General features: G+C 30.4%; 4 protein-coding genes across 4 annotated transcripts; all 4 read left to right on the top strand.

Moving 5' to 3' along the window:
- LOC105776040 (uncharacterized) lies at positions 1–2,453 on the top strand. The gene is made up of 5 exons (XM_012598530.2): positions 1–241; positions 371–466; positions 1,114–1,239; positions 1,540–1,579; positions 2,183–2,453. Exons 1-5 carry the CDS (start codon positions 95–97, stop codon positions 2,254–2,256), a joined length of 483 nt encoding a protein of 160 aa, XP_012453984.1. The 5' UTR covers positions 1–94; the 3' UTR covers positions 2,257–2,453.
- A 7,421-nt stretch (positions 2,454–9,874) lies between these two features.
- Positions 9,875–10,526, top strand: LOC105770261 (VQ motif-containing protein 31). Its single transcript, XM_012591384.2, has one exon. It carries the CDS (start codon positions 9,921–9,923, stop codon positions 10,431–10,433), a length of 513 nt encoding a protein of 170 aa, XP_012446838.1. The 5' UTR covers positions 9,875–9,920; the 3' UTR covers positions 10,434–10,526.
- A 7,107-nt stretch (positions 10,527–17,633) lies between these two features.
- LOC105776111 (monogalactosyldiacylglycerol synthase, chloroplastic) lies at positions 17,634–21,400 on the top strand. The gene is made up of 8 exons (XM_012598634.2): positions 17,634–18,322; positions 18,564–18,736; positions 18,944–19,105; positions 19,187–19,328; positions 19,631–19,855; positions 20,104–20,166; positions 20,244–20,318; positions 21,028–21,400. Exons 1-8 carry the CDS (start codon positions 17,804–17,806, stop codon positions 21,262–21,264), a joined length of 1,596 nt encoding a protein of 531 aa, XP_012454088.1. The 5' UTR covers positions 17,634–17,803; the 3' UTR covers positions 21,265–21,400.
- A 3,219-nt stretch (positions 21,401–24,619) lies between these two features.
- Positions 24,620–26,313, top strand: LOC105776180 (peroxidase 46). Its single transcript, XM_012598742.2, has 4 exons — positions 24,620–25,013; positions 25,149–25,328; positions 25,427–25,592; positions 25,669–26,313. Exons 1-4 carry the CDS (start codon positions 24,747–24,749, stop codon positions 26,079–26,081), a joined length of 1,026 nt encoding a protein of 341 aa, XP_012454196.1. The 5' UTR covers positions 24,620–24,746; the 3' UTR covers positions 26,082–26,313.
- Positions 26,314–27,068: the final 755 nt, after the last annotated feature.

Here is a 27,068-nt window from a genome sequence, read left to right as displayed (position 1 = left end):
AAGCATTGTCACTGGCAGGCGGCAAATTTGCATATCTTAAATTCAAAAAGAAGAAAACCCTAATTGGGATGCGATTGTGAAAGGGGGAGAAAGGATGGGTCATAATAATCGGAACAATGAGGAGAAAAGCCATCATCAAGCAGCTGATAATTTGGTGAATTTGTTCACCAAAGCAAACCATGATCTTCTCGTCGTTCAGTACAGGCTCGAGAAGGAGTTTCAACAAATTTATCCTGATAATGTAATCCCCAATTTCCTTAACTTTCATTTCCATATCTCTTGGTTTTGCATTATATAGGGTAACTAATAGAAGACAATAATTCTTTTTTCTTTTTAACTCAATTGAAGCTTTATTGAGTGTTGATTGCAGGCGAACCCTATGAAGTTGGTGTCTCGAATAAAGAAGATCCAGGAAGAATTATCGAGCTTGACCGAGCAGTGCCGTGAGCTCTTATCGGCCAAACAGGTTTTATTTTTTTTTCTTCTAATCTAAGGAATCTCAGAGTTTTGAAGTTGAGAGGTAGGCATTTAACTCGGTTGATTCAATTGGTTACTAATTTTAATAACAAATAACTGAGCAATTAAAACCATCCTAGGCCTTGTTTGATTGACAAAATAAACTGAGAATTAATATTTAATTTTTTACACATCATAATCTAAAATAAAACAATTTGATAGAATTTTTTCTATAAAAAGTTGTAGAAAATAATAAGTAGATAAGCTTAAGGTATAATATTTTCAATTAATTAGTTTTATTTTATTTATTTTAATATTTTATTATCCTATAAAAACTTTACTGCTAAAATTTGATTTTGTTTCGAAAAAGTTGAGATGTTTAAAAATTAAGGATAAAAGGTAGAATGTATTCTTTTATAATTTAAAATATATATTTAGCAAATAATCTAATTATATTCATTAATTAAATTTAAGTAATATATCAAACAATTTTATAACTTAAATTCAGAACTTAAATTTTCAGTACTTAATTTTCTGCATGGGTCGAGCTAACCGAATAGGTCGATTAATCGGTTCTAGCTGACTTATGCTCTCCCCGACGAGAGCATGTTTATATTGTAAATTGAGCTTTGTTTAATTATTGATATCATTTTTCAGGATTTGATTGATAAGGCTAGAACAATTCTGGTTGGGAACAGAAATTTACTCCACCGTATGCAAGCATCAACAGGCACGTCCCTCACCAGTGATTCTGATGATCTGGCACTCACCAATTTCAACCAGGTTTCCCTGCTTTTCAATTCCATTGCTAATGATTAATGCACCTGTTGTTAAGGGTTGCCTATTTTCCAAGTGGTGTCTAAAGTGGTTGCACCACTTGCCAGCAAGCAACCAAGATTAAACTAATGCTTAACATTAAACACCCATGCTTAGATGTTCCATGGGTAGTTTCAATTTTCTTGATAAAGCCTACATGAATTGTATCTTGTCGGTGTGTTAAGCTCTTCATATCTGAATTCTTGCACACTTGAACCGTAATTGGAAGAAAGTTTTTTCACCAGTTTGATATTTTGCATCATGCAGATCATTGATGAGTGGACAGATCAAGTCAGATCAAGAATAGGTATGTTTGTTGCTTTGCTTTACCCAATAATGGCAGATACCATCGGAAATGTTCTTTCATTAGGGAAAAAGGCAGGGTATATAAAACAATATACGAATATATCATTGGTTCAGTTTGTTGGTGCTTTGAAACTGTCCTGAGTGAACACTTGCATTCTCAATTTTGACTTCAGCTAAGCGCCCTTTAAGATTTGGCATCCTGCATCCAGATGGTACAGATTTACTCGGATCTAAAAGATTCAAATGCAGTGACTTTTTCGCTTATTATAGTATTTTCTGTTGTCCCAATACTTGCTTATAAACATATTTTTGCTAATGATTAATAGCATGTATGGAATTCCATGAGCTAGTTTGATTACATCTCTGTTCTTAGAATACTTACAGATTAAGATTTCAGGCCAAAGGTTTATTCCTTGTCATAGCTGGAGCTTAAATTTTTATCTGTTGTTAGGAGTTGGTTAAGTTTCCTGAACCTAACCCAATGTGGGAATAATTTTGAGTTGCACTCTTGCTTTGATAAGAAAATGGTTTTGCAGGTGTTCAAGCAATTGATACATCTGCATCAATGGTTTTATTTAAAACACTTTTTACACTGTTGGTTCAGGAGATCAAATGCAGGAATCAGAGCCTGAGGATATCAACAAATTACTTTTCTCAGCCATTGTTCAAAGCAACTGAACAAACTTTGATCTCCAAGGATGATGATGAGTTGGTGTTGAAAGATTGGCACATATATTGTAAGAGACATATGTCAGTTTGTTATGTTTGTAATGTGTATGCGTCTTATTCTTTTAAATTAAATAATTAAAGAAATCTTAAAAGAAATAAATGATTAAGTTGGGTGATTTAATAAGATTTTTTGGATTCAGATTTAATTGTGTTTATTTTATACAAATTTTTCACCCGCAGCATGAGTGTCACGTAAATCAATGATAATAATTCATATAAAATTTAAAACGGTGTTATATTTGTATTATGTTCATATTATTTTTCATATCGTAGGGTTAAATGTCAAAAAGGCCCTCATAATGTAGTAAAAAAACCACTTAAGCTCTAATTGAAAGTTAGCAATCAGTTGAGCCTTTGAAATATAATTTTTCATTGAAATTTCATTCTTGACAAGTCATTAAGTGATGACGTAGCAATTGATGTAGTAGCCAATGTGGAAAAATGATGGTGTGATAGTTGACATGACATTTCACATCAAAAAATATTGGCGTTAATGGTGTATTTATTTTACAATAATTTAATTAATTTTTTATTTATTTAAGAGAAAATTATTAGAATATTATAAAAGTTTAAAAACTATAAAAATCATTAAATGATACTAAAAATTATAAATATTTAGGAAAATTTTATAAAAATATATTATATATTATAAAATGTATTAATAGATTATAAAAATATGGAAAAAATAAAATATAGAAAATGTATAAAAAGGTATTGAATTTATAAATATTATAAAATATTATTAGTAAATTATGGAAAATATGAAATAATTATAAAAATCTAAAATAAATAAATATTATTAAAAATTTAAAATTGATGTAGTAGCCAATGTGGAAAAATGATGGTGTGATAGTTGACATGTCATTTCACATTGTTGACATGACATTTGACATAAAAAATATTGGCATTAATGATTTAATTATTTTACAATAATTTAATTGATTTTTATTTATTTAAGAGAAATTTATTAGAATATTATAAAAGTTTAAAAACTATAAAAATCATTAAATGATACTAAAAATTATAAATATTTAGGAAAATTTTATAAAAATATATTAATAGATTATAAAATGTGGAAAAATAAAAATATAGAAAATGTATAAAAGGTATTGAATCTATAAATATTATAAAATAATATTAGTAAATTATGAAAAATATGAAATAATTATAAAATCTAAAATAAATAAATATTATTAAAAATTAAAATTGATGTAGTAGCCAATGTGGAAAAATGATGGAGTGATAGTTGACATGGCATTTCATATTGTTGACATGACACTTGACATCAAAAAATATTGGCGTTAATGGTTTAATTATTTTACAATAATTTAATTAATTTTTTATTTATTTAAGAGAAAATTATTAGAATATTATAAAAGTTTAAAAACTATAAAAATCATTAAATGATACTAAAATTTATAAATATTTAGGAAAATTTTATAAAAATATATTATATATTATAAAATTTATTAATAGATTATAAAAATGTGGAAAAAAATAAGATAGAAATTGTATAAAAGGTATTGAATTTATAAATATTATAAAACATTATTAGTAAATTATGAAAAATATGAAATAATTATAAAAATCTAAAATAAATAAATATTATTAAAAATTTAAAAATTGATGCGGTCGTTGAAAGCACAAAAAATATCCTATCCCTAATAAATAATGAAAAAGAATAGTAAAAGGGAAGTAGGGTCAAATCCTCAAGGACTAGACTTGCAAAATATCTTATTCCGTGAAATTCCAGGTAGAATCTTGCCCAAGAAAACTTGGGTTATTGAAAAAATAAAATAACAAAATTAAATATTTGGATCTGAAAACGAAAAATAAAATAAAAACAAATTTAAGAATATTGAATCGAAAATTAGAGAAATTAAAAATAGAGTTAAGAGAAAGGAAATTATTATGGGAGATTCCAGCCTCCAGTTGTCTCGTTCCGCCTTAGGTTCAATCCTCGGCTTTTAGATGATCCTTCCCAAACTGAATAAGCCAGTTATAGTGGAAGAGGATGCCTACAACCACCAACTCCAAGGATTTAGACTTACGATTTGGTGGAACCTGACTCTAGCCAACAATCACTTCTGTGGGATCGTCTTATGCTAAATCAACGCTTCTCAATGGCGAATCCCACGCCATTTTGTCTCTTGAGCTCACCAACCTCTGACACAGTAAGCTAACGAACCGACTGTGCAACCTTCCCAAAACATACAAAGCAGCCGCCTTTGCATACGTTGAAAATCTTACTTCTTAACGGACATGGACGGAAGCGTCAGCCCTGTAGTGTGGAGAAACGATGAATACTCATTGAGAAGGCTAAGTACGAATTCTAAGCCTCAAGAACCCTTTTTGGGGAATATCGACAACCTTCGACTAGATGGGTTTAGTGGCTCATGGTTGTGGTGGAAAAGAAAATAAATATAATAAAAATAAATATTTTATTAAAAGGAAATATGAGAAGAACAAAAGCCTAGACTTTTGGGAGAGAGTGTGTTTACAGAAAAAGATCCATATCTTTTGAGTCACTTCACCCCCTATTTATAGTGCTAGGGGAGATAGTCTAATCCTACTTAAATTCCTAAAAGATAAATACATTTAATTGAAGATAAATAAAGATAAATAAAATAAAATCCTAAAAATAATCCTTAATAATTATCTCAATATTAATTATCCTAATATAATTAAAATAAAGTTTAATAGAATAAAATCTCTTATTTTTGCATTTCAACCCTTGTGTCCTCCATGCTTGCACTTTTGGCACCAACTTTTCCTTGTGTCGCACATTGACCCATTTTATCTCTAAATTCACGCTTTTGGCCCTTAATTTTGCTTTTTCCTCAAATTTAGTCCCTATGAGATAAAAGATCATAAATAGCTCAAATTAGCAGGATCATACTCAGAATAAATATATAATTAATACATAAAAATATGTTATTGAGTGAGGGGTTTAAACGCTAATGAGTTTAATATTTTGTAGCTTAAAATGAAGGATGAAGAATGATTTTGGTTGAGGAGAAGTGATGTGAGGGAAGTTGATAATATGGACTGCAATTGATGTAGACAATGTGTGACAAAAAAAATGGTAGTTTTTGTTAATTTTTTAAAAATCATTTGAAATTATCAAAATATTATAAAAATTTTAGAAAATTTTATAGGCTAAAGGATAAAAAGTAATAGTAAAAAATAAAAAATCAATTAAACTTTTATGGAAAATGTTATACTATGTATAACTTGTGGATTTAGTCCATTTACTTTAATTTTGTCATTTTTAATCTTTATACTCTTTTTTTTTAATTTTAGCCTTAACCAAACAATGCTAATTTCATGAACTTAAATTATGCTACTTCGAAAATCTGAAACTACAAACATATTATCATATATGTAATGCCACGTCAACTTGTTTTCACATATTATTTACAAAAAAAGTCAGCTAACAGATTTTACAATTGTCATTTGCCGGCAAGATTGAAATTTCAAAATTTGAAAAATATAGAGACATGATCCAATTGGTAAACATGGATTAAATCTACAACTTTTCACATTGTACATGACTAGTAGCAAGATTTAGTGAAAATGGATATTATTGAACTTTCAAAATTCAAAACAAGGACTAAAAGTGACTAACTTGAAAAGTAAAAAGACTAAAATTGATCAAATTAAAGTGTATGGATTAAATTCACAACTTACACAAAGTACAAGGATTAATAGCATAATTTAACCTAAAAATCAATTGGCTCTTCCGTTAATAAAAATCATCATCGACCGGTTTGAATATTAACAATTGCTCCACTAGAAGTTGACACATAGCATGCCACATCAACAAAAAAAAATAAAATTAAAATATAATAATGATTTTTAAAAATAATGCACATTTTGGAATGATCCTCAACAAATATTTGTATAGATTCATTTTAGACAAGTGCAAAACTATAAAAAAAAGTACAAAAATATTGATAATTATTAAGAAATTATAAAAATTTGAAATATGAAAAAATACACATTTGGAATGAATCTAGACAATTAATTATTAAAGTTCATTTAAATTTAGACAGTTATTTATCTAGATTCATTTTAAACAATTGTAAAACTAAAAATTATAAAAAGTTAGTAATATATTTAGCATAGTATGAATTGTTAATCAACTGTTTTCCCTTTATCGAGAGATTAAGTAAATAGTTTATGGGTATATTTGTGTATATGCATTGCATTCATTGCTTGGAAAATAGTTTGTGGTTATGATTCATAATCATTAACCACGTTGAAGCAAACATTTGTTAAGTCATCCCCATCGCCATCGCCACCATCCTCTTCTTCATCAATCTATTCTTTTTACACATCATATAATATCTATCATTTCAATTTGCACAAACGGCAAAATTTGAGACCTTTCCTCCACCCTTAATGTAACACTCCCTAATCTTTATCCGTCACCAGAACAGGGTTACGGAGTATTACCAAACTTTTCAGATCAAATATGAATATTATTTAATCATCGAGCATACACATCATAAATTTAATCATATTGTTTCTTTTATGAGCCATTGAGGCCCAAAATATGTGTTAGAAACAAATCAGAACTAAATCGGGTACTCCAGGAATTTTTCGCAAAATTTCAAAAATTTTCCTAGGTGCAATGGACACACGCCCATGTGTTAGTCGTGCGGACTCAAAATAAGCCCAAGCAACTCAAAAACCAATCGTTCGATCACTTTAAAACACAATTTAATACCTTCAAAACATGTCAAAACAATCATCCTAGTTTCCTAACCAATGTATCATCATAGGTACTTCACATATATTATCAAAACAATAAAATAAAACACCATTTAAGCCAATTTTAAATTCATACCAATTTTAACCCAAATTTGTCTATGTCACTCTCACTTATGCATCAAGTTAAACATTCCATATTAAACCTCAACTTAACACGTATAATCATGTATATAAGTAACCAATATCATCTTATAACATCATTTACATTCACTTCCCAAAATGACAAGCATAAGACATCCTAGGTACATGCCGACACAAAAAGAAATATACATCACCACGTTTTGAGTTCGGGATTGTTGATGGATGCTGAATCAGCAATCTGACTTTAACCTAACCTGCGCACAGAAAACAAACCGTACGCTGAGTATAAACTCAGTGGTATTTCTATAATCCGAATGCTTAAAAGTAAAATAATATGACATACAATAACTATAGTCATACAATTATTCAATTCATAAATAAGGTATTTATAACACATTCAATTTGGATCATTTCCTATCCCAGATAGCTTTTCACAATATGAACACAATTCATTTGAACAACATTATTGTTCATTCATATTCAATTCATAAATACACAAATCATGTGTCTTTAGCCATATTTCAAATCACCACTCACTGTCAATCATAACACTATTTTATTCAATAACCCCTATTAACCTGACACGGACTCGGACGGATACATGGATCCAACCAAAACACACAAGTTTGACACCCAGTGCCTCATCGGATAATTCAAAGCAATAAGTTGAGACTTAGTGTCTCATCGGCCATGCCGAAGTAAATTGGTACACAGTACCTCATCAAAATTTTCCGAAGTAATAATTTGACACCCAATGTCTCATCAACTCAAAGTCGAAGTATCCCTGAACTCTTCAAATCCTATGGCATGCCATCTATATCCGACTCAGCTCGATACAATTAATAGGGTTTCAATTCACTTTTCTAATGCCATAATTATCCAATACTCAATTATCACATAAATCACAATTTCACATACATTCAATTCAATATCAAAAATGCTAACACTTTCCTTATTTACTTACCATAAACATTTAAATCAAAATACAACAATTAATAATTAAATTCAAATTATAGAAATACAAACCAGAATTTCCGAGCTACTCCTCGTCGACTTTATCATTTTCCTTCTTAGTCGAATTTTCTGGTATAGCGTTAGCTACGAAAATCAAAACAATTAAAATTCATCAATACAATATAATTTCACATTGAATATTTCAATTTTTATTCAACTTTGGTCTAAATTCCAATTTAGTCCCTAAACCTAGACTAACTTTATTTCTTCAAAACTAATTTCATATTTTCATTCAATTTCCACTTTAGACTAAATTCAACTCTCTAATTTTACTCAAATCCCTAAATTTTGAATTTTTACAAGTTAGTCCCTAATACCCAAAACTTATAATTTATTTTCTAACTTAAAGTTCTATCAATTTAATCCAAAATACTTAAATTATTCAACATGAACAACATCTAAAAATTCATTATTTTCTAAAATTTTAACATAGGTTTAGTATTTAATACTAAGATTCTAAAACATAAAATTATAAGAAAAGGACTAAATTGACTTACCAATTAAACTTTAAACCCTTGAAAACACTATTTTTTCCTTTTTCTTCTCTGTTTCGTTCTACTTTGTTCTTCTTTTTCTATTCTTTTCTTTCATTTATTTTATGTTTTAATTATTATAACAATATAATATAATAATATTTACTTAAATAATAAGTAAGTAATAATTATTATAAATGTATGTATTTAAATGTTACACATGTCATTACCAATACCACACACTTGTTAATTTGAGGTTTAATTGCTTATTTAGTCCATTCACTTTAATCTATAATTTAACTTTCTCCCCATATGCAATCTAGTCCTTACACCTAATTACTCTTAAATTAAGCAAATTCATCTAATCAAAATCTAATTAATCCATTTTTTGAAAACGGAGACCCGAAAATACACTTTTCGATACCCGTAACTATCGAGTCGTTACAACTTAACAATTTGTTTTTTTACTATATAGTAAACAAACAATCAATCAAAGAATCAAAGACTAATTCTCTCTTTGTGGAGTGCCTTGCATTTCGGCTGAAATAGAATCGACGTCAAGATGAGGAAGAATTGACGTTCCGATCCCATGACGCACCATGCCCCGAAGAGAAGAACCCGCCATCCCGACGAAGCAATGCATGCCATCCTAAAGAGCCGAATGTGACGTCACAACGTGGCGACGTATTCCCCATTTAACCGGGTTTCTTCTCCTAGTTAAACTCTATTATATTTTTTCAGTCTAACTCTGATTATTCTAAGGATGTTTTAGTCATATTTTCATATGAAATTCAACCTATAAATAGGTCTTTTAGTAATACTAGATAGCTTAGAATAACAACAACAAAATTAAGAGAGGTTTTGTGAGAATTTTGGAAAAACTTTGTATTTCGGATTCAGGGTTTGTTTGTTTCTCCATCTTGTACTCCCCTTTCGGTTTTTTCAATTTTTCGTGAATTTTTTTTCTATAATATTTTATTCTCTTCAGAAATTTTTTTTATGTAAATATTTGTATTCAATTTTCTCGATTTTCATTCGTATTCGTTGCATAATTCGAATTTGACCGAAGGGTGTCTAATTTTTAAATAATATTTCAACGCCCATAGTTTTTCCTAGTATCAATTTATGATATTTTTTTTAAAAGAAAATGTTAAACTTTTAGGATTTATATAATATTGGCGAGTGTATGTACACGTACAAAAACATCTTATTTATAGCCCGTCTTGGTTTCTATCTTCTAAAAGTTTCTGCCCTGCTGCTTTGCTTAACATGGAAAATCACCAATACACCATAGCTTCTTCTTCATCTGCAACGCCAACCATGTTCGTTCAGGCAGATGCAAACACCTTCAGGGACTTGGTCCAGAAGCTCACAGGTTTCACCGGCTCCGACACCGACAAGCTCCCTGGAAGGCTGTCTTCAACAGCTCCACGCCGTCCACCTTTCAAGCTCCAAGAACGTAGGCAACATGCCATGAGAAATCTAGAGATCAAGCTCGGTACTCTCACAACCTGTCCCACCAACTCATCACCTACTCAGTCCTGCTCTCCGGGCCAAGTTCCCCGGCTCGACTCTCCGAGTCCCAGTCCAGTGACTCCATTGTCGTTTGGTACCATATCACTGTCGTCTCCGGTGGTTTCAGTTTGGGAGGAGGAAAAGGCAATTGCAGAGAAGGGATTTTACTTGCACCCATCACCATTAAATATGCCTAGAGGAAGCCAACCACCGGAGCTCTTAACACTTTTTCCACTTACTTCACATAGGCAAGATAAACGAGAATAGGGTTAAAACTTAAAACATTATTTGTTGGTTAAAACTTAAAACATAAAATATCTGTCATTGTTGTTTTTGTGTATCCTTGTTCTTCAAGATTGATATCATGGTTTCTTGAATGTTTTTTTTTAAAATTTTGGTTTCTTTTATATGATTTATAATTTTTAATGATAAATTTAGTAATAATTTTAGTTGAATTTAATAAATTAATATATCTAAATATTAATTTAGTAAAATAAAGTTTAATAATTGCAATATCTAAATATTAATTAAGTAAAAATAAACATAAATAATTATAATACTTAAAATAAATTAAGCATTTAGCTTATTTTATTTTTCTTAATTTTGGTGATCAAAATGATCTCAAATTTAAAAATACCTAGTTGAAAGTAGGGCCAGGCCAATTTTGAACATGTATATTTTATATAAATATCATGATCCCCTTATTGACAATTCTGGTTTTGCCCTTGTCTGGAGTTCATTGTCAATGCAATCTAATTGCAACGAGTTAAAATACATTTATCAACAATCAGTTAATTAGGTAGTGCATCTCTGGTGGTTTTTTTGGTACTACTAGTTTCGCGGCAATTATCGTTTATATCTCTCTCTCACTAAATTTTTAATGGACACGACATGCAACCGTTGAGTCAAAATCTTTTAATCGAAGAATAAAATAAAAAATATAAGATTATAATTTCAAACAACCTCAATCTTACACTTTCAACTAAACATCATTCATATTTTATATAAATTTACCCAATATTTGGCAATAATGAAGGGTACAATAATTTAAGACTAACTTATGGGCAAATTATTTCCCTTTATGGTTTTAAATTTATAAAATAAGAAATTTGGCAATTTTAACATCATTAATGCAAGAAAATAAGGGGTGTGAAATAGTAGAAGAGTGGCCCATTTAAACATAAAGTTTTCAAGAAACACATAAAATATTGATTCATAATTAATAACAGACAGTATACGTACTAATTATTTTAAGATGATGGAACATATTGCCTGAATCGACAAAAACAACAGTAACCAACTTCATCACTTTAATTATTTTACCCCATCCTCTTTCCCCACAATTCTTCTAGATATTTGTTCACCAATATAACAAATTAAGTCAATTTAATCTGGGTATTATTGTCGGTATACGAAGGTGTGAGTTCAAGTGTGTTGATCCTATTTAAAGATTGAGAAGGAGTTATGAGTAATTTTAGACATTATATTAAAAAGAGCATATATGATAATAACTTTTAATAAAGTTAATGTTAAAAAAATTATTTATTTATATTTATATAATTTTAATAGATTAAATAATTTATACTTTACAAAATTTAACATTTTCATTTTGTATAAATGCTTCATATTATTTTAACTCATTTGAAAAAAACAAGACATTTAGTTTAAATTATATGGTTGACTGTGGGATCAACAATGAGAAGATACAAAAGAGGAAGTGGTGGTGTTGGCGGACGCCGGTTCACCTTGCCTAGCCAAAGAGTAGAGAAAGAGTGGGAGATAGTAAAGGTGGTTGTTGGAAAGTAAATTGGGAGAGTGTTGACAAGTGAGCTGGAGAGTTGATTCCTTTTTTATCATATTGAGGGCCATTTATAGGTAAGGTCCTGTGTTGGCTAGCGTTAATATGGCAAACCTACAATCAGGTTATCATTATGGGATGCGTGGGACAGATGTCTCCAATGGGACGATGATGCCTGTGATGGGATGTATTCTGTCATTCCTCCTTATTTGAGATACAGAGCAATTGAACCCATGTAAGGTTTAGTAATAAAAAGGATCATGTTCCTAATAGAATCCTGAGTTTTTGGAGGAGCGGGTGGTGGCTACATTTTGGGGAGCAAGTAGTTAGCCATCTTGAATAATTACCTTCCACATGCTCAGGTGACTGAGCCGGGAAGTAAGGCTTCTTGTGACCTCCCGATTTGTAGCAACTGGAGTATGTTTCTTAAGTAGCTTTCCATTCTACCCATTGTCCCCCATTGGGGGGGGGGGGCGGTATAACAAGCCTTAGCTTGATTAACCTTTGTTACTATTACAACATATAAGAGACGTCAGTTCAAACATATTTAAGCACATATTATCTTATAATATAAGGGTTAGAGAGCTACGGGTATTAGTAAGAATTGTATAAAAAACTAAAATTTTTATTTTTGTGAAACTAAAGTATCCTCCATATTCATTTTACAATCTATAAAAATTAGTCCTTTCAAAATTCGTGATATTTTTTTCAACCCTTTTAATCCTAAAATTTATAATTTTATCATAGCTTATTAAACAAAATTTCTATGTATCTAACATTATCAAATCTCTCTTCTTCTTTTTTTCAAATGAGTTGGATTAAAAAGTCAAGAAGTACATCTGGTAGATTACACAAAACGTCATGATTAATTAATTACTCAAAATCAAAGGGAGAGAGATAGGGTTATGTAAATATTCTTTGAAATTAGTAATTTAATTAGAAAAGACAATTTTATCATTTCCTCTCCTCATGATAAGTCTTTGAAATTTGTTCATGTAGTGGATTTGAGCATACTTGGGACTGGCGAGAGCATTTCCTCCGCTTCTAGACTTCTTTTATTTTTTTCACAAAAAAAAAAGATAAATTTTCAATGTTAAAATAATTCAACCAACCACAATAATATACAGTTTTGATCATAATTATTCCTCCCCGACTCATAAATTGAAGAATAATGCGTTTCAATGTACTTGAATTCACGTCCTCCTGTATTAAAAATAATACTTATGCCAATTGAACTAAAACTCAATTAACTCAATAATTAATATATAAGATCCTAGATAATTTTTCTTATATAATATTTTATAGTTTTACATGGATATTGGAAAATATAAAATGAATACTTTTAACATTGAAAATTCAAAGAGACACATAAGAAATAAACCTTGTTTTGGGAATCAGTTTTGAATATTTATACCAAGGTTTGACTTATAAGAAATAAACATTGACTCTGTGTGTCTATTTTATGAAAGTGTTTTCAATTATATTTTAAAATTTTAAAATAATTTTTTAATAAATATAATGAATATTTTGAGAATTTCAAGAAATTTGACAAGCTTTTTTAAAATTTAATAACATTATTTATTTTCTAAATTATAATTAAAATATTGTATACCATATTCAATGTAGAATATCACTTTACTTTATGTAATTAATACAAAATAGAATTATTCAAAATATTAATTAAGAAATATAATTAAAATATATAAATTATTTTGATACTTTAAATATAATGCTAACAAAAATTCCTAATAATTATTAAAGTATTTGTGTAAATTATAAAAATTTGATATATTCATTTTATTCTCTTAATCGTTAATAATTGGTTATAATAATTCATAAATAATATGTAATTAATATAAATATATTATATCAAATGTGTTATTTATAAAATTTTATACATGATTTATGAAATTATCTATTATATAAACAGTTAAAATTAACTATTTAAAACTAAAATAATATTTTTCTTCGTTCCTTTTAATTAATGGAAACATAAAATTTAAATATAAAATAGTTCAACATAAAGCTTAACATTTTATTTATTATTACATAAATTCAGCTAATAAAACTCTTTTAATAGATACAAAATTCTTATTTATAACTAGTAGGATAACCTTTTATTAAGTAAATTTATTTAACCAGTCAATTTAAAATTTTCTCTAAACTCCTGTTTATATATATATTTATACAATGTTGGGGTAGAGGTGAGGGTTAGGATGGGGATTACACGATTTGAACCCGTGTTAAACGAATATTTGATAAGAGCTTTAACATAAAAATAATCAATTTTTAATGCTATTGTTTGCAATTTTTATTGGAAAATTATTAAAATAATTAATTTCATGAAGTAAATTATATTATCTATACATATATTTAAACATTTGGTTGAGTTAATATTACAAATCACCTTAGCACTACTTTGGTTAGAAAATTATTAAGAAATTGTTTATTTTATAAAATAGTTATATTATTATGAAAGTGTGTTTTATATTTAGTATGTTTAAAATTATTAACATTTTAATCCCACACCATATCTACAATTATATATTAAAAGAGTGTTCATGCTGTTGCCATGGTCACACCTGTCCAGGGAGGGAAATGCTTTAAGCATCTGGCAGAAATGAATAATGCATAATTCAAAGATTGGTCCCTCGCATTTTGTTGTTTAAACGATTTGGTCTCTATTATAAGCATTTAAAATGTTCAATTAGGTCCATGCCTCTAATTAATTTTGTTACTTTATTTAGAGTAAGATAAGTTATATTTGCTAATTAAGTATAATAAAATGTTATGACCTTCGTTGATGGTGCTTTCTTTTTTCTTCTTCTTTGAATTATAAAAATAGTTAATTTCAGTTTTAGCCCTTTATTATACTTAAATTTGAAAATTAATCTTTAAACTTTAACTTCTAACATAATTTGATCCCTATATTTTTATAATATTATTGATTAGTCTAAATAGTTAATATCATTAAATTTTCGATTAAAATATTACGTAGCTATTTATAATTTAAAACGGATTTTAAATTCAAAAATAGAAGGATTAAACTCCAAATGTATGAAAGGTACAAAGACTAAGAGTATATTTTAATATTCAATTACTCTATAATTTGATACAAATAACTAATAAACCATTCTAATTTTGTTTGTAATAATTAGACTATATCACGTGGGTGGGAAAAATTGTAAGAAAGGTATATTTTTAAAACAAATGATTTTTTATTATAGAAAGTTGGTAAATAGAAAGTGCTAATGTTTAAGAGGGTAATTGTTAAAATATGATTTTTTTACTAAACTAAAAATAGTTATTTTAAAGTATATTATATAAAACTTTAAAATATAGAAATATTTTTATCCTATTATTGAATTATTTATAAAAATATTTTTTATAATTTTCAGTTATATCATTGAGTTAGTGACACTAAACTCAATTAAAAGGATTAAAATATTATTATATTAGATTTTATCATACCCACGACATGGGTGAAAGAAAATATTTTATGCTAAAATATTTATTTTGAGAATTTTCACTAGTGAATATATGTAGAGTGATAATGAACTTGTATTTTAACATTATTATTGAACACATGTTCAATCCTTTAATATGTAATTTTAAATCTTTTATTCAAAGATGATATAAAATATAAAAAAATAAAAGGGTGATTATAATAATATTAATTATAAATTAAAAGAAAAATGTATTTTTATAATTTTATAATTGATTTCATGATCTAATTAAGGATAAGACAATAATAGTAAAAATGAGAAAACTTAAAAAATTTGATATTAATTTCATCATCTGTTCTTTTTAATATAATATCTAGAACTATTCATAGTCCCTTCCCAACCCTTAAATAGGAGAATAATGTGCTTCAGCGTACTCGAATCATATTCTCCTGCATTGACAATAATGTTAATACCAATCAAACTAAAACTCAATCGGCTAAAACTTTTAAAGCAAAACAGTCCTCCATACATTAATTTAAAACGCATTTTTAACTTAAAAATTTGTTGAATTGAATTAAGTTTTGTAGATTCTGCTCCTCATAAAGAAAATGCTAAATTCGACAAAAACTGGTCAGCCCATTTCAACCCAAAAGCCACCTAAATGGGTCAAATCCCCAAATTGAATGTTCAGTTTAATAATCAAAACTCAAAAGCCAGATTCCCCTTTTTTCTTTTAATTGTTTTTGGGTAAACTACACTTGTAGTGCCCAACTGTTGATAAATTTCTTTTTTGTCACTAAACTATGAAAAGTTACAAAATAAGCACTTAATTATTTGATTTTTTTTCTTTTTGGTCACCAACCGTTAAATGTTTATGGAACAACTTCTAAAATTGGCATAATAGTAACTTTAACCCTCAGCATTTATATATTTTATCAATTTAGTCTTGATTCTAAAAAATTAACCTTCAACTTTTAAGCATTTAAACATTTAGTCACTTGAAAAGCTAAAAAACAAATTTCTCAACTAAATTTAATCGAATTATACCAAAATAGAAACACCAAAAATTCAAGATAATAATTTTCATTTTTCTTATTCTTTTAAAATTAATCCTCAATATCACATACACACACACAAAAAAACTACAAAAGATGTCGACTACTGTTGAGAGTTAAATTTTTTTAGAATCAAGATTAAATTGATACAATGTATAAATATTGAGGTTAAAGTTACTATCATGCAAATTTTAAAGGCATCAAATTATCTTTTCGTTAGCCAATTTAACCGTATATGACCAAAAAAATAATATCAAATAATTAAATGATCATTTTGTAACTTTCATAATTAGATAAAAAAAGTGATAGTTTACGCTAGTTTTTTTTAATGCAAAAAAGGGAAAGCATTGGGTATTTATTATTTAATTAATAATTATTCCAACATGGAGTTTCCCGATTTGGGTCTGACTTCAGAGAGTGTGGTGAGGAGTACAAATCACGAAACTTGTGGACGAACTGAACTGGAGCTAACCCATCACAAACCCAATAAGCGTGGGACTTGTTTTTCCAAAGCAGAGAGAGAGAGGGTCTAACTCTACTTTTACTCTCTCTATTCTTTGTACATTTACAATTTAGTCATTTTAATTTTAATTTCAATAATTTTAATCCTTCTAATCTTTTGATTTAATAATTAAATTCAATTTGATAAAAAAATTAAATATTTTCGTTAAATGGGATTATTTTGATATTTTTTAAAATAAAAATTACTCATATGTCAAATATTACACACATGAAAGGTTAAATAAGCAAATAAAAATATTGATTTGACAGTTGTAAAATTTACAATTTTGAACCTATAACTTTAAAGTTTTTCAATGCTCTTTCAAAAAGTAGAGTGAAAGTTGAGATTTATTTATTATTTACATGCCATTGCTTTCACATAATTTTAAATTGACTAAGCAAGCTAATTTTTAATTTTAAAATGTCACATAATATTTTTTAATAACCACATAATCCAATTTTTTTAAAATAAATTTTGATGTTATTATCAATTGGACTTTAATTGTTAAATCAAAAGTATAATTGAAATTAAAAACGGAGACACTAAATTTTAAATATAAAAAAGTACAGGGACATAGCGAAAATTAGCCCAACAGGAACAGCAGTAACAAAGCATTTCCTCGGAATCTACTCGCTAAATCCTATATCTGTGGCTACAATAATACCCATTAGATGCCCTGACTTTCACCTTCCTTTTTGCCTCTTAGCTAGCTCATTATCTTTTTCATACAAAGTAACCGAATTTTGGTTCTTATTCGTGATAACGACTACTTCCATGGATTAAATTGCATTTGTTTTAACTTCTTTCTCTTCACCTGGTTAAAAATCTTTTCAAAAATGCAAAACCCTTCTACGGTTACCCAAGAATCTGGCCCTGCTGCCTTCGATCTCGTCACACAATTGGGTCACTTAGCATTCAACAAGAGCTTTCGCAGCTCAAACACTGATGGGTTTTGTTCATTTAAGCCAAATCACGTGTATTTTTCAGGCTTCAGAGACTCAATTTCTCAGAAAAAGCGCAGAGTTGCTGCTGCTGCTTCACTCAGTTTGGGTGCTCGAAACAGCGTTTCTTCGAGCGTTAGGAGAATCCTGAATGATTTTAACAGAGCAATTAAGTTTCACTGTGATAGAATCCCGATTGGGTTTGCTTCTATTCGGGTTGGTTCTGAGGATAACAATGGAGTGAGAGATGGTGGTGGTGGCGTTCTTGAGGTTGAAGGTTTGCCTTTGAATGGTGTCGAAACTGAGACCCCCAAAAAAGTTCTGATTTTGATGAGTGATACTGGTGGGGGTCATAGAGCCTCTGCTGAAGCTATTAAGGCTGCTTTTAACGAGGAATTTGGGGATGAGTATCAGGTCAGTTTCCTTTTGTTTGGTTGCTAAGAAAATGCAGGCATTGGGAAAATTTTGCAAATTAAGAACATTCAATTCTTTTATCACTACTTGCAGTGTTTAGTATTGGTTTGAGAACTAACTGTACTACATAAAACAAGGAGGCATATGCCAATTTTAGACTTGGCAAGTGGTAAAATAATTAGTGGACGCGTTCTTGTTTTAGCTTACCTTTGCTCTATATGTTAAGAGTAGCATATTGCAGGTGTTTGTTACAGATTTGTGGTCGGATCATACGCCCTGGCCATTTAATCAATTACCAAAGAGCTATAACTTCTTGGTCAAACATGGATCATTGTGGAGGTTAACCTATTATGGAACTGCTCCTCGGGTGATTTATCAGTCAAATTTTGCTGCAACTTCAACATTCATAGCTAGGTAAGAATCCATGACAATTATGCTGTGATTTGCACCTAATCACCATTCAACATGTTTCTATTGATAACTGTTTCAATCCTGTTGATCGAACATGCTTGTGAATGAAATGGAATATTAGTATGTCAGCCTCACAAAAAATTAGTTATATGATTTCCTGCTCCATTCCTCTAATCTGTGGCTTTCTCTTTTTCAATATTCTTATGATAGAGAGGTCGCCAAAGGGTTGATGAAATACCAGCCTGACATTATTATTAGTGTACATCCTCTGATGCAACATGTTCCACTTCGTATTCTGAAGTCAAAGGGTCTACTGAAGAAGATAGTCTTTACGACAGTGGTCACCGATTTAAGCACTTGCCACCCAACATGGTTGGTTCTGCATCTTAGTTTTCATATTTCAAAATTCACTTAACCTTGGTGTAATTTTGGTAATGTTTATTCTTGTTTTAGGTTTCATAAGCTTGTAACAAGATGCTATTGCCCATCAGCTGAAGTAGCAAAAAGGGCATTGAAAGCTGGACTTCAACCATCCCAAATTAAGGTTTATGGCCTTCCAATACGACCTTCTTTTGTGAAGCCTGTTCGGCCGAAGGTTGGTTTACCTTTCAAACTAATGAGCTTTTATATTCTCATTTGTCTACAACAATTTTATTCTATTAAAACTATTGTCTCAAACTATTGCACACAGGGAAAGAAGTCTTGTTGCAACAAGCTTATTGTGTATTCAGATTTTGCAGTTTTTCTTGTTCTTTTTGCTGGTTTCCATTAGATCACTTGTTTTGTTTCATGTCCAATTGCAATTTTGGCTTTATTATCTCCAGAGATATCTCTTTTCATCTTTTGTTGTATATTGGATCAAATGATACTGACAATTTTGATACTTGGACAATGTAGATTGAGCTGAGGAGAGAATTAGGTATGGATGAGGATCTTCCTGCTGTTTTGTTGATGGGAGGAGGGGAAGGAATGGGTCCCATCGAGGCTACTGCTCGTGCACTTGAACATGCATTATATGATGAGAATCTTGGGGAGCCATTAGGTCAAATCCTTGTCATTTGTGGCCACAACAAAAGGCTTGCTAGCAAATTGCTTTCAATTGATTGGAAAATTCCTGTTCAGGTATAGACTTTTCTTCAAAGTTTTAATTGTAACTTTGCACGGCTAAGTCTTCTACGTATATATCCTATCCAGATGCCATTTTCAAGAACCATGAGGAGACTTGTGATAAACATATTCTAAACTCTAAAAAAATATCTATATCATATCTCCATGTGAATTAAGCATGCCAAACAGTGTTATCATCATTGCGATTTAAGGAAAAGGTTTATGTTGGCAACTGGTTTTTCTGAAATTGCACAATCTTATAGGTCAAGGGATTTGTCACCAAAATGGAGGAATGCATGGGTTCTTGCGACTGCATCATTACAAAGGTAACTTTCTAGTGACAGCATGTGGATGCATGTAATAAGTTTTTTTTCTTAATTCTGAACGACTCTTGCTTCAATAGGCAGGCCCGGGGACTATCGCTGAGGCTATGATACGAGGTCTTCCTATAGTTCTGAATGATTTCATTGCTGGGCAGGTAAGTTTTCTCTTTCTCTTTTTCACTTTTATCTGTGAGCTTTCTGAAGTAGATTAGATATAGATTGCTTTTGGGAGGGAGTTTGAGGTATCTTCCTTAGGTTGATTTATTTTATAGTTATCATGTTGACTATATTTCATTTGTCTAAATATTGTACTTCTGTTCATAGTCTGGCCTAATTTGAGTTTCCCTAATTTGTCAAACATAATAAATTAATAAGTTGACCACATTATATATAGCTGAACTAGGCTGAAACATGTTGAAATATAAATGGTATTACAATTTATAAAGTTCATGCACCCTATGGATTTCACCTATCAGCTGCAAGTAAACTAGAGAAAGAGGGAAGTATAAGCAAATAAAAGTACACAAAACATGGCTTGTAGGTACTTTCCCCTGTATATTCTAGAATGCCATATATATACATGTATGTGTATATATGATTATATGCCATACCTTATTATTGTGTTAGCTGGTCATGCCTTATTATGGTCATGCTATAGAAAGTTGTATATAAGCAACTTTTCTTCCTCCTAGATATCTATTCCTATCAGGATTGGCAAATTACCGAAGTTGAAACTATGTTTTACTGGTACAATTTACCAGGCTATTTTGCTTATAACCTCAATATGAGTGGTGCAAAAGAATCTTGTAATGGGATTTTTAACTCTTTCCAAATAAGTTAAAAATCATGGTTCCGATGTTACAGGAAGTCGGCAATGTTCCATTTGTGGTGGAAAATGGATGTGGGAAATTTTCAAAGTCACCAAAAGAAATAGCCAATATCATAAGCCAGTGGTTTGGTCCCAAAGCAGATGAACTCAAGTCCATGTCTGAAAATGCTTTAAGGCTGGCTAGGCCTGAGGCAGTATTCAAGATTGTCCACGATCTCCATCAGCTGGTCAGACAGAGAAATTTTGTACCCCAATTTTCTTGTACAACTTAGGTCCACTAGAAAAACTAAACAAAGAAATAGTTTTTCTAACGATTTTCCCCTTTTTGATTGCATTATCAATTACCTTGTTTTCTTATTTCATTAGTTTGCTATGGTAATCTGAGAAAATAATATCTTTTGCGTCGTATCACTAATATGATTCAAGCTATGACAAGCTGAGAAAGCATCAATATTAACATACGTTTTTCTGAATTTCCAAAGAGAACCTTGTAGAAGGGAAGGAATTATTTTAGAAGTCCCCATTGCATGAGATATTATCTCAAACAAATAAAAATAAAAATTGTGAGCTGGATAATCCTTGTATCAATATACCATAAAAGATCCTCATTCTAAATTGATGTTCAAAATTAAAATGTTTAAATTAAGTATCAGTATTGTATTAACTAAAATTTTCTATCAGTTTACTCAACAATTTAGGGATTATATGTCAACTCAAACTTAGCTTGTGGCATATTTTGAATAGGTGAATTGAATTATAAATATGTATCTACTACATCATCAATATAGATTTGACAAGTTAAAACAACATAACCTTTTCTTTTTCTTTTTTTAATTTTATGGCTATTGTTTATTTTTTAAATACATTAAAATCGAATTATTCTGTAAAAAGTACAAACATGCTTATAATTTGATCTATGTATTTTAAATGTATTCCACGTCGATTTGAATTAACATTCAATAACTAAATTGACGGCTAGGTGATGAAAGGATTTGATTAATATAAAATTGATACTTTTAAGACTCAATTAGAATATTTTAAAATTTAGGGTAAACTATAAAAATAATCACTTATGTTTGGTTAAGTTTATGTTTTGGTCATCGATGTTTCAATAGTTATGATTTGGTCACTAACATTATTAATTTGTAACATTTTTGTCACTGTGTTGGTATCCAACCTTAAAAGTGTAACAAAAATCACACGTGTCCCATCAAATGCTGATGTGGCCTCCATGTTATTGCCACCTAATTTAAATATATATATTTTTTATTTGTAACCTATTTTTCTTTTTGCATATATATTTGTAACCTATTTAAATTAGGTGACAAAAGAGTAGATCTTATTGGGCCTAAGTTGATTTTCATTGTCCTTAATTTGTGTGGTTTAGCACTTGGTGTGTGGAAGGTAAGATGCAGTTCCTTTTTCACTTCCTAATGGAATTTCTGCTTTGAAGATTATTAGACGAAAGAAAACATAACCTGAGTTACCTATTTGGTTTTGCTAGCTTTAACTCATTGGGGGCTTTTTCTAACACATGCATTAGACTGGTTTTATCTGAGTAATCGATTGAGTCGGGTCGAATTAAGTAAAAAAAATTTGAGTTAGTCGAGTTGATGACTCCTATTTTAGCAACTAAACTCAATTTGAAATTTTTTTAATCGAATCGAATCGAATCGAGTCAAAAAAATTTTGAATCAAGTCGAGTTAATGAATCTTATTACTTATACTCAATGTTATTTAACTAGTAGACGAAGTACAAGATTGTTTAACTATATAAAAATATAATAGTTTTGCCTTTTAACTTAATGAGTAAATATTTATCAAAACGATGTGTTTTTACTTTTTAACTTAATGGTTTTAACTTTTAACTTTAGAGAAGTAAATATTTATTAAAACGATGTAGTTTTGTCTTTTTTATTCGGATTTTAGATAACTAGAATTGTGTAATTCATATTTGAGTTAAACCGAAAAACTTAATTTTTTATTCGAGTTGATCCGAATAACTTGATTAACTCAAATAACTCGAACTATTTAATTTAAAATTTAATTTTTTTATCGAATTTTTCGAATCGAATCGGATTTTGCTCACCCTTAATCCTTACCCCCACCTCATCTAGCAAAGTTAATGCTCAATTCCTTTTCTTGAAGGATTCAGCACAATCCCACAATAAACTAAAACCTACAGCCTATGTGAAATGTTAGTGGTGGTGGGTATATGAAAAATCCATAGTCAACAGCTCTGACCATCTAAACCAATAATCATATAATATTTTTCGTTATGAATTTCTGTTCAGTGAGGGAGAGTAGGTGCCTACTAATGGTCATTTATATACATGCACATAGACTTAACAAAAGTGTTAATTCTTGCTTAAGATATTGGGCTGCCATTGTCTAATGTTGTTTTTATCAATGCTTTCTTCAGATCCTTCTACTGACTCTAGCTTTAAATTGATATTTCAGGAGGTTGAATATTCGGGTGGGGGGGGGGGTATTCTTCTGCAATAATTAATCATCTTTGATTCTCTGACCAATGCCTTGAGGTGCTGAGTAGAAGTAACTTATGAAGTCTGGTGGAACTCGGAAATTTTAACTTAATGTCTCCTTAAGATAGAGAAGAAACCAACCATAGCTTTTCTTTTTAACAATCATGCACTTGTAGTGTAGCACAGCATGATAAGGGATGTAGGATTGTCACAATTTCCTTTTACTTGCTAATGGATTTCTATCCACAATTTATGTTCAAGGTAACATTTTTTTGTATTATTGGGATGATATATATGGTTACTTCTTTTCCCAAACCACTGGATTTGGGTAACTTTTAGTTATTACAGATTTGGGGATTCAAATATTCGTAAATTCAACATTTTAGCACGGAGGAATCCTTGAAGAAGATGCCACCAGAGCTCTTGCAAAGATGAGCATGAACGAAGAAGATGTCTACCCCAATCTCGGTGGCCTCTCAGCAAAGGAGATGGGTGTCCTTGAAGGTTGAATAAAAAAATTGAAGCTAGTCTCTTGAATTTGCAGCCTCTCAATTCAATTCACTTTAGCACATATATTGGCGTCGTATGTTATGAGAATTTGTACACTGCTTTCCATGTGTAATTTGTTTCCTTCAGTTCTTTAGACTGGTAATCTATCGACTTACTCTCAACTTATCTTTGGTGTTTGACTAATTGCAGAACTTTCCTAGGATAAATGAACTGGAAATATCACAAGCTTTTTGATGTCAAGATATTTATGACTTGTGTTTCTCACTGCTTGCTCGAGTTTGCTTCTTGGTCGTTGATGGTGATGATTGCGTTACTTCGGTTTAGTTAATAAATCAACAGAAAAGAAAATACATTATCGTTGCGATTTAAGACTATGGGGTGAAGTTGGAAGTGATCTTAAATGTGCATAAATCCCGGTCTATTTTGTCGGATAATCCATTAATAGTATCTAATCTTTTAAATTCTTATCGTGCAGGCAAACGGCGGGCAGGAACTGAGCCATGCTTTATTTTTGAGACTATGGGGTGAAGTTGGAAGTGATCTTTAAATGTTTGCTTGGCCAAATGTAACTAAATGCACGAGTTTTAACTCATCTACCACTCTGACATCAGCCTAAGGTCATAAATGCAGGTTTAAATAGAGTAAATTCATGGGGCATGGCAACCTTTGGCTAGTTGACTATTGATCACCTCTTACAACAAATGTATCAGTAAATGTAAATCAGTGTGAATTATAGAGCAAAGACCAGAGTAGAACTAGTTATGCAGTTTATGCTGACAATCAGGGCCTCAATGGAGATGAAGATTACTGTCTCTTGCCCAACACCAAATCGTTGCACTCTTCTCATTCTTGTTTTGTTCTCTTTTGCTGCCTCGCCTTTGCACGCTAGCCTCTCGATCAACTTCTATGCAAGTTCATGTCCTACTGCGGAGCTCATTGTCAGCAACATGGTCAGGTCAGCTTCCTCTTCTGATCCGACCATTCCCGGGAAACTACTGCGCCTCTTGTTCCACGACTGTTTCGTGGAGGTCAGTTCCAATATTTGGTTAAATGCCTTTTATCACCATGAAAGTTGCATCTTGCATGATATCTTCTTGGATAATTTTTGAACATCCTTGCCAAAGTCGTGATTATGATTGTATTAGTTTGCCTGTCATGTTCAGGGTTGTGATGCATCAGTACTGTTACAAGGAAATGGAACTGAGAGAAGTGATCCAGCAAATACCTCTCTTGGAGGATTTTCGGTTATCGATTCGGCTAAAAGCGTGCTCGAAATCTTCTGTCCAGAGACCGTTTCTTGTGCTGATATTGTTGCCTTGGCTGCTAGAGATGCAGTTGTTACAGTAAAATCTCTAATCTTCATCTTCATTTTACTCTGCCATATCTGCTTGCAAATGAAATCTTCAGTTGAGGGACTAAATATAGTAGTGGTTTTTGAAAGGCAGGTGGACCTGCATTCGAGATTCCAACAGGAAGGAGAGATGGGAGAATATCCGATGCTGCAAATGTTAGATCCAATATTGTAGATACAAGTTTTACCATGATTGAAATGATAAGGCTCTTCAATTCTAAAGGCTTGTCTTTAGATGACCTTGTTACTCTATCAGGTATTTCATTCAAAACCCCTTTTGACTGCCATTAGCACACTAAACCAAAAGTTGCTTTAATGGCTTGCTTTTACAGGTGCTCATACTATAGGAGTAGCTCATTGTAATGCATTCAGTGATCGATTTCAAATGGACTCCAAGGGAAATCTCACCTTGATTGACACATCCTTAGACAATACCTATGCAAAAGAGCTCATGAAAAAGTGTCCATCGGGTTCAAGCGCGTCTAAAACCGTAAACAATGATCCCGAAACATCCTTTGCGTTTGATAATCAGTATTACATCAATCTATTGGGTCACAAGGGGTTATTTCAATCGGACTCGGTTCTTGTAGAGGATGAAAGAACCAGTGCAAGAGTAGAAGCATTTGCAAATGACCAAGAAACCTTTTTCCAGAGTTGGAGGGACTCATTCTTGAAGCTCACTACCATTGGAGTGAAAACAGATGATGAAGGGGAAATCCGACAGTCTTGTTCTTTTGCTAATTAGGTGCAGATATATCCTATATATATAGACATACATATTACATATGATATTAATATTGCAGACTTAGTTGTCCAAATTAAGGCTCTTGAGCTTGTAATAATGTCTATATTACATCTGATATATACAGGTAAATTTTGTCTATGTGATGTTGTCGTCTAGCTTGTATATTTTTGGAGAAATCTAATGGACCTAGTTGGATGATGAAATAAATAAGGATTAAGCTGCAATTTTTCTATCATTATATAAATGAACGTTAAAATTTGCTTTTCTTAAAAATATGGCTAGAATTTTGATTAAAATTTTCGGATTTTGTCACTAATTTTAATTTTTAATTAAAATTTTCACATAAATTTTGTTATGGCAGGACTTGAAATCTAGATTGAATATCAATTAGATTCAAAAGTTGGCAAATTTTGATGATTTAAAACAAAATTATATAAAATAACTTTTAATGGTTAACAATAAATTATTTTTAAAAACATTAAATTCATAAATTAACATAAATTTTGGCTAAATTATACTGCAAGTCACTTTATAATAGTGTTATTCCTATTTTTGTCGCTTTAAATTTTTTTTTATCAATTTAATCACTATCATTAAAAAAATTGTTGGAATGCAACCATTAAACTTTAATGGATTTTTTTTTTTTTTTTTTTTACTTCTCTTCTTCCACCACCCAACCCTTGCTTCACCTCCCAACTCCCCCTTATATTTCCACTAGCACACTCTTGCTAACCTTGGGAATTTCAACCTCTTTACCCACTTCCCATTATGCGTAAAGTGCCTCCCAAGCTTCGCCTTCACCATTTTCAAGATAAGGCTTTTTATGTACTGATGCTGATCATAGTCTTCCTCACGTTGCCACTCGCTTTCTTTCTTATCAGTAAACATCAAATAGAAAGTGCTTTGTTGTTTTTAAAGTTTCAAGCTTTTTAAGTTTTACTAATGGTTCTTTCGGTGGATGTTTTGGTTAAAAAAGCAGTTTTTAAT

This window comes from Gossypium raimondii, chromosome 7, assembly GCF_025698545.1.
Source record: "Gossypium raimondii isolate GPD5lz chromosome 7, ASM2569854v1, whole genome shotgun sequence".
In the NCBI taxonomy this organism is placed as follows: Eukaryota; Viridiplantae; Streptophyta; class Magnoliopsida; order Malvales; family Malvaceae; genus Gossypium; species Gossypium raimondii.
This window is presented reverse-complemented; position numbering and strand designations above follow the sequence as displayed.

Coding starts and splice junctions, on each gene's coding strand:
- LOC105776040 (XM_012598530.2), top strand. CDS start 95: ATGGGTCATAATAATCGGAACAATGAGGAGAAAAGCCATCATCAAGCA. Junction 467..1,113: donor AGCTCTTATCGGCCAAACAG/GTTTTATTTTTT, acceptor ATCATTTTTCAG/GATTTGATTGATAAGGCTAG. Junction 1,240..1,539: donor CACTCACCAATTTCAACCAG/GTTTCCCTGCTT, acceptor TGCATCATGCAG/ATCATTGATGAGTGGACAGA.
- LOC105770261 (XM_012591384.2), top strand. CDS start 9,921: ATGGAAAATCACCAATACACCATAGCTTCTTCTTCATCTGCAACGCCA.
- LOC105776111 (XM_012598634.2), top strand. CDS start 17,804: ATGCAAAACCCTTCTACGGTTACCCAAGAATCTGGCCCTGCTGCCTTC. Junction 19,106..19,186: donor AGCACTTGCCACCCAACATG/GTTGGTTCTGCA, acceptor TTCTTGTTTTAG/GTTTCATAAGCTTGTAACAA. Junction 20,167..20,243: donor GCGACTGCATCATTACAAAG/GTAACTTTCTAG, acceptor TTGCTTCAATAG/GCAGGCCCGGGGACTATCGC.
- LOC105776180 (XM_012598742.2), top strand. CDS start 24,747: ATGCAGTTTATGCTGACAATCAGGGCCTCAATGGAGATGAAGATTACT. Junction 25,014..25,148: donor TCCACGACTGTTTCGTGGAG/GTCAGTTCCAAT, acceptor TGTCATGTTCAG/GGTTGTGATGCATCAGTACT. Junction 25,329..25,426: donor CTAGAGATGCAGTTGTTACA/GTAAAATCTCTA, acceptor GGTTTTTGAAAG/GCAGGTGGACCTGCATTCGA.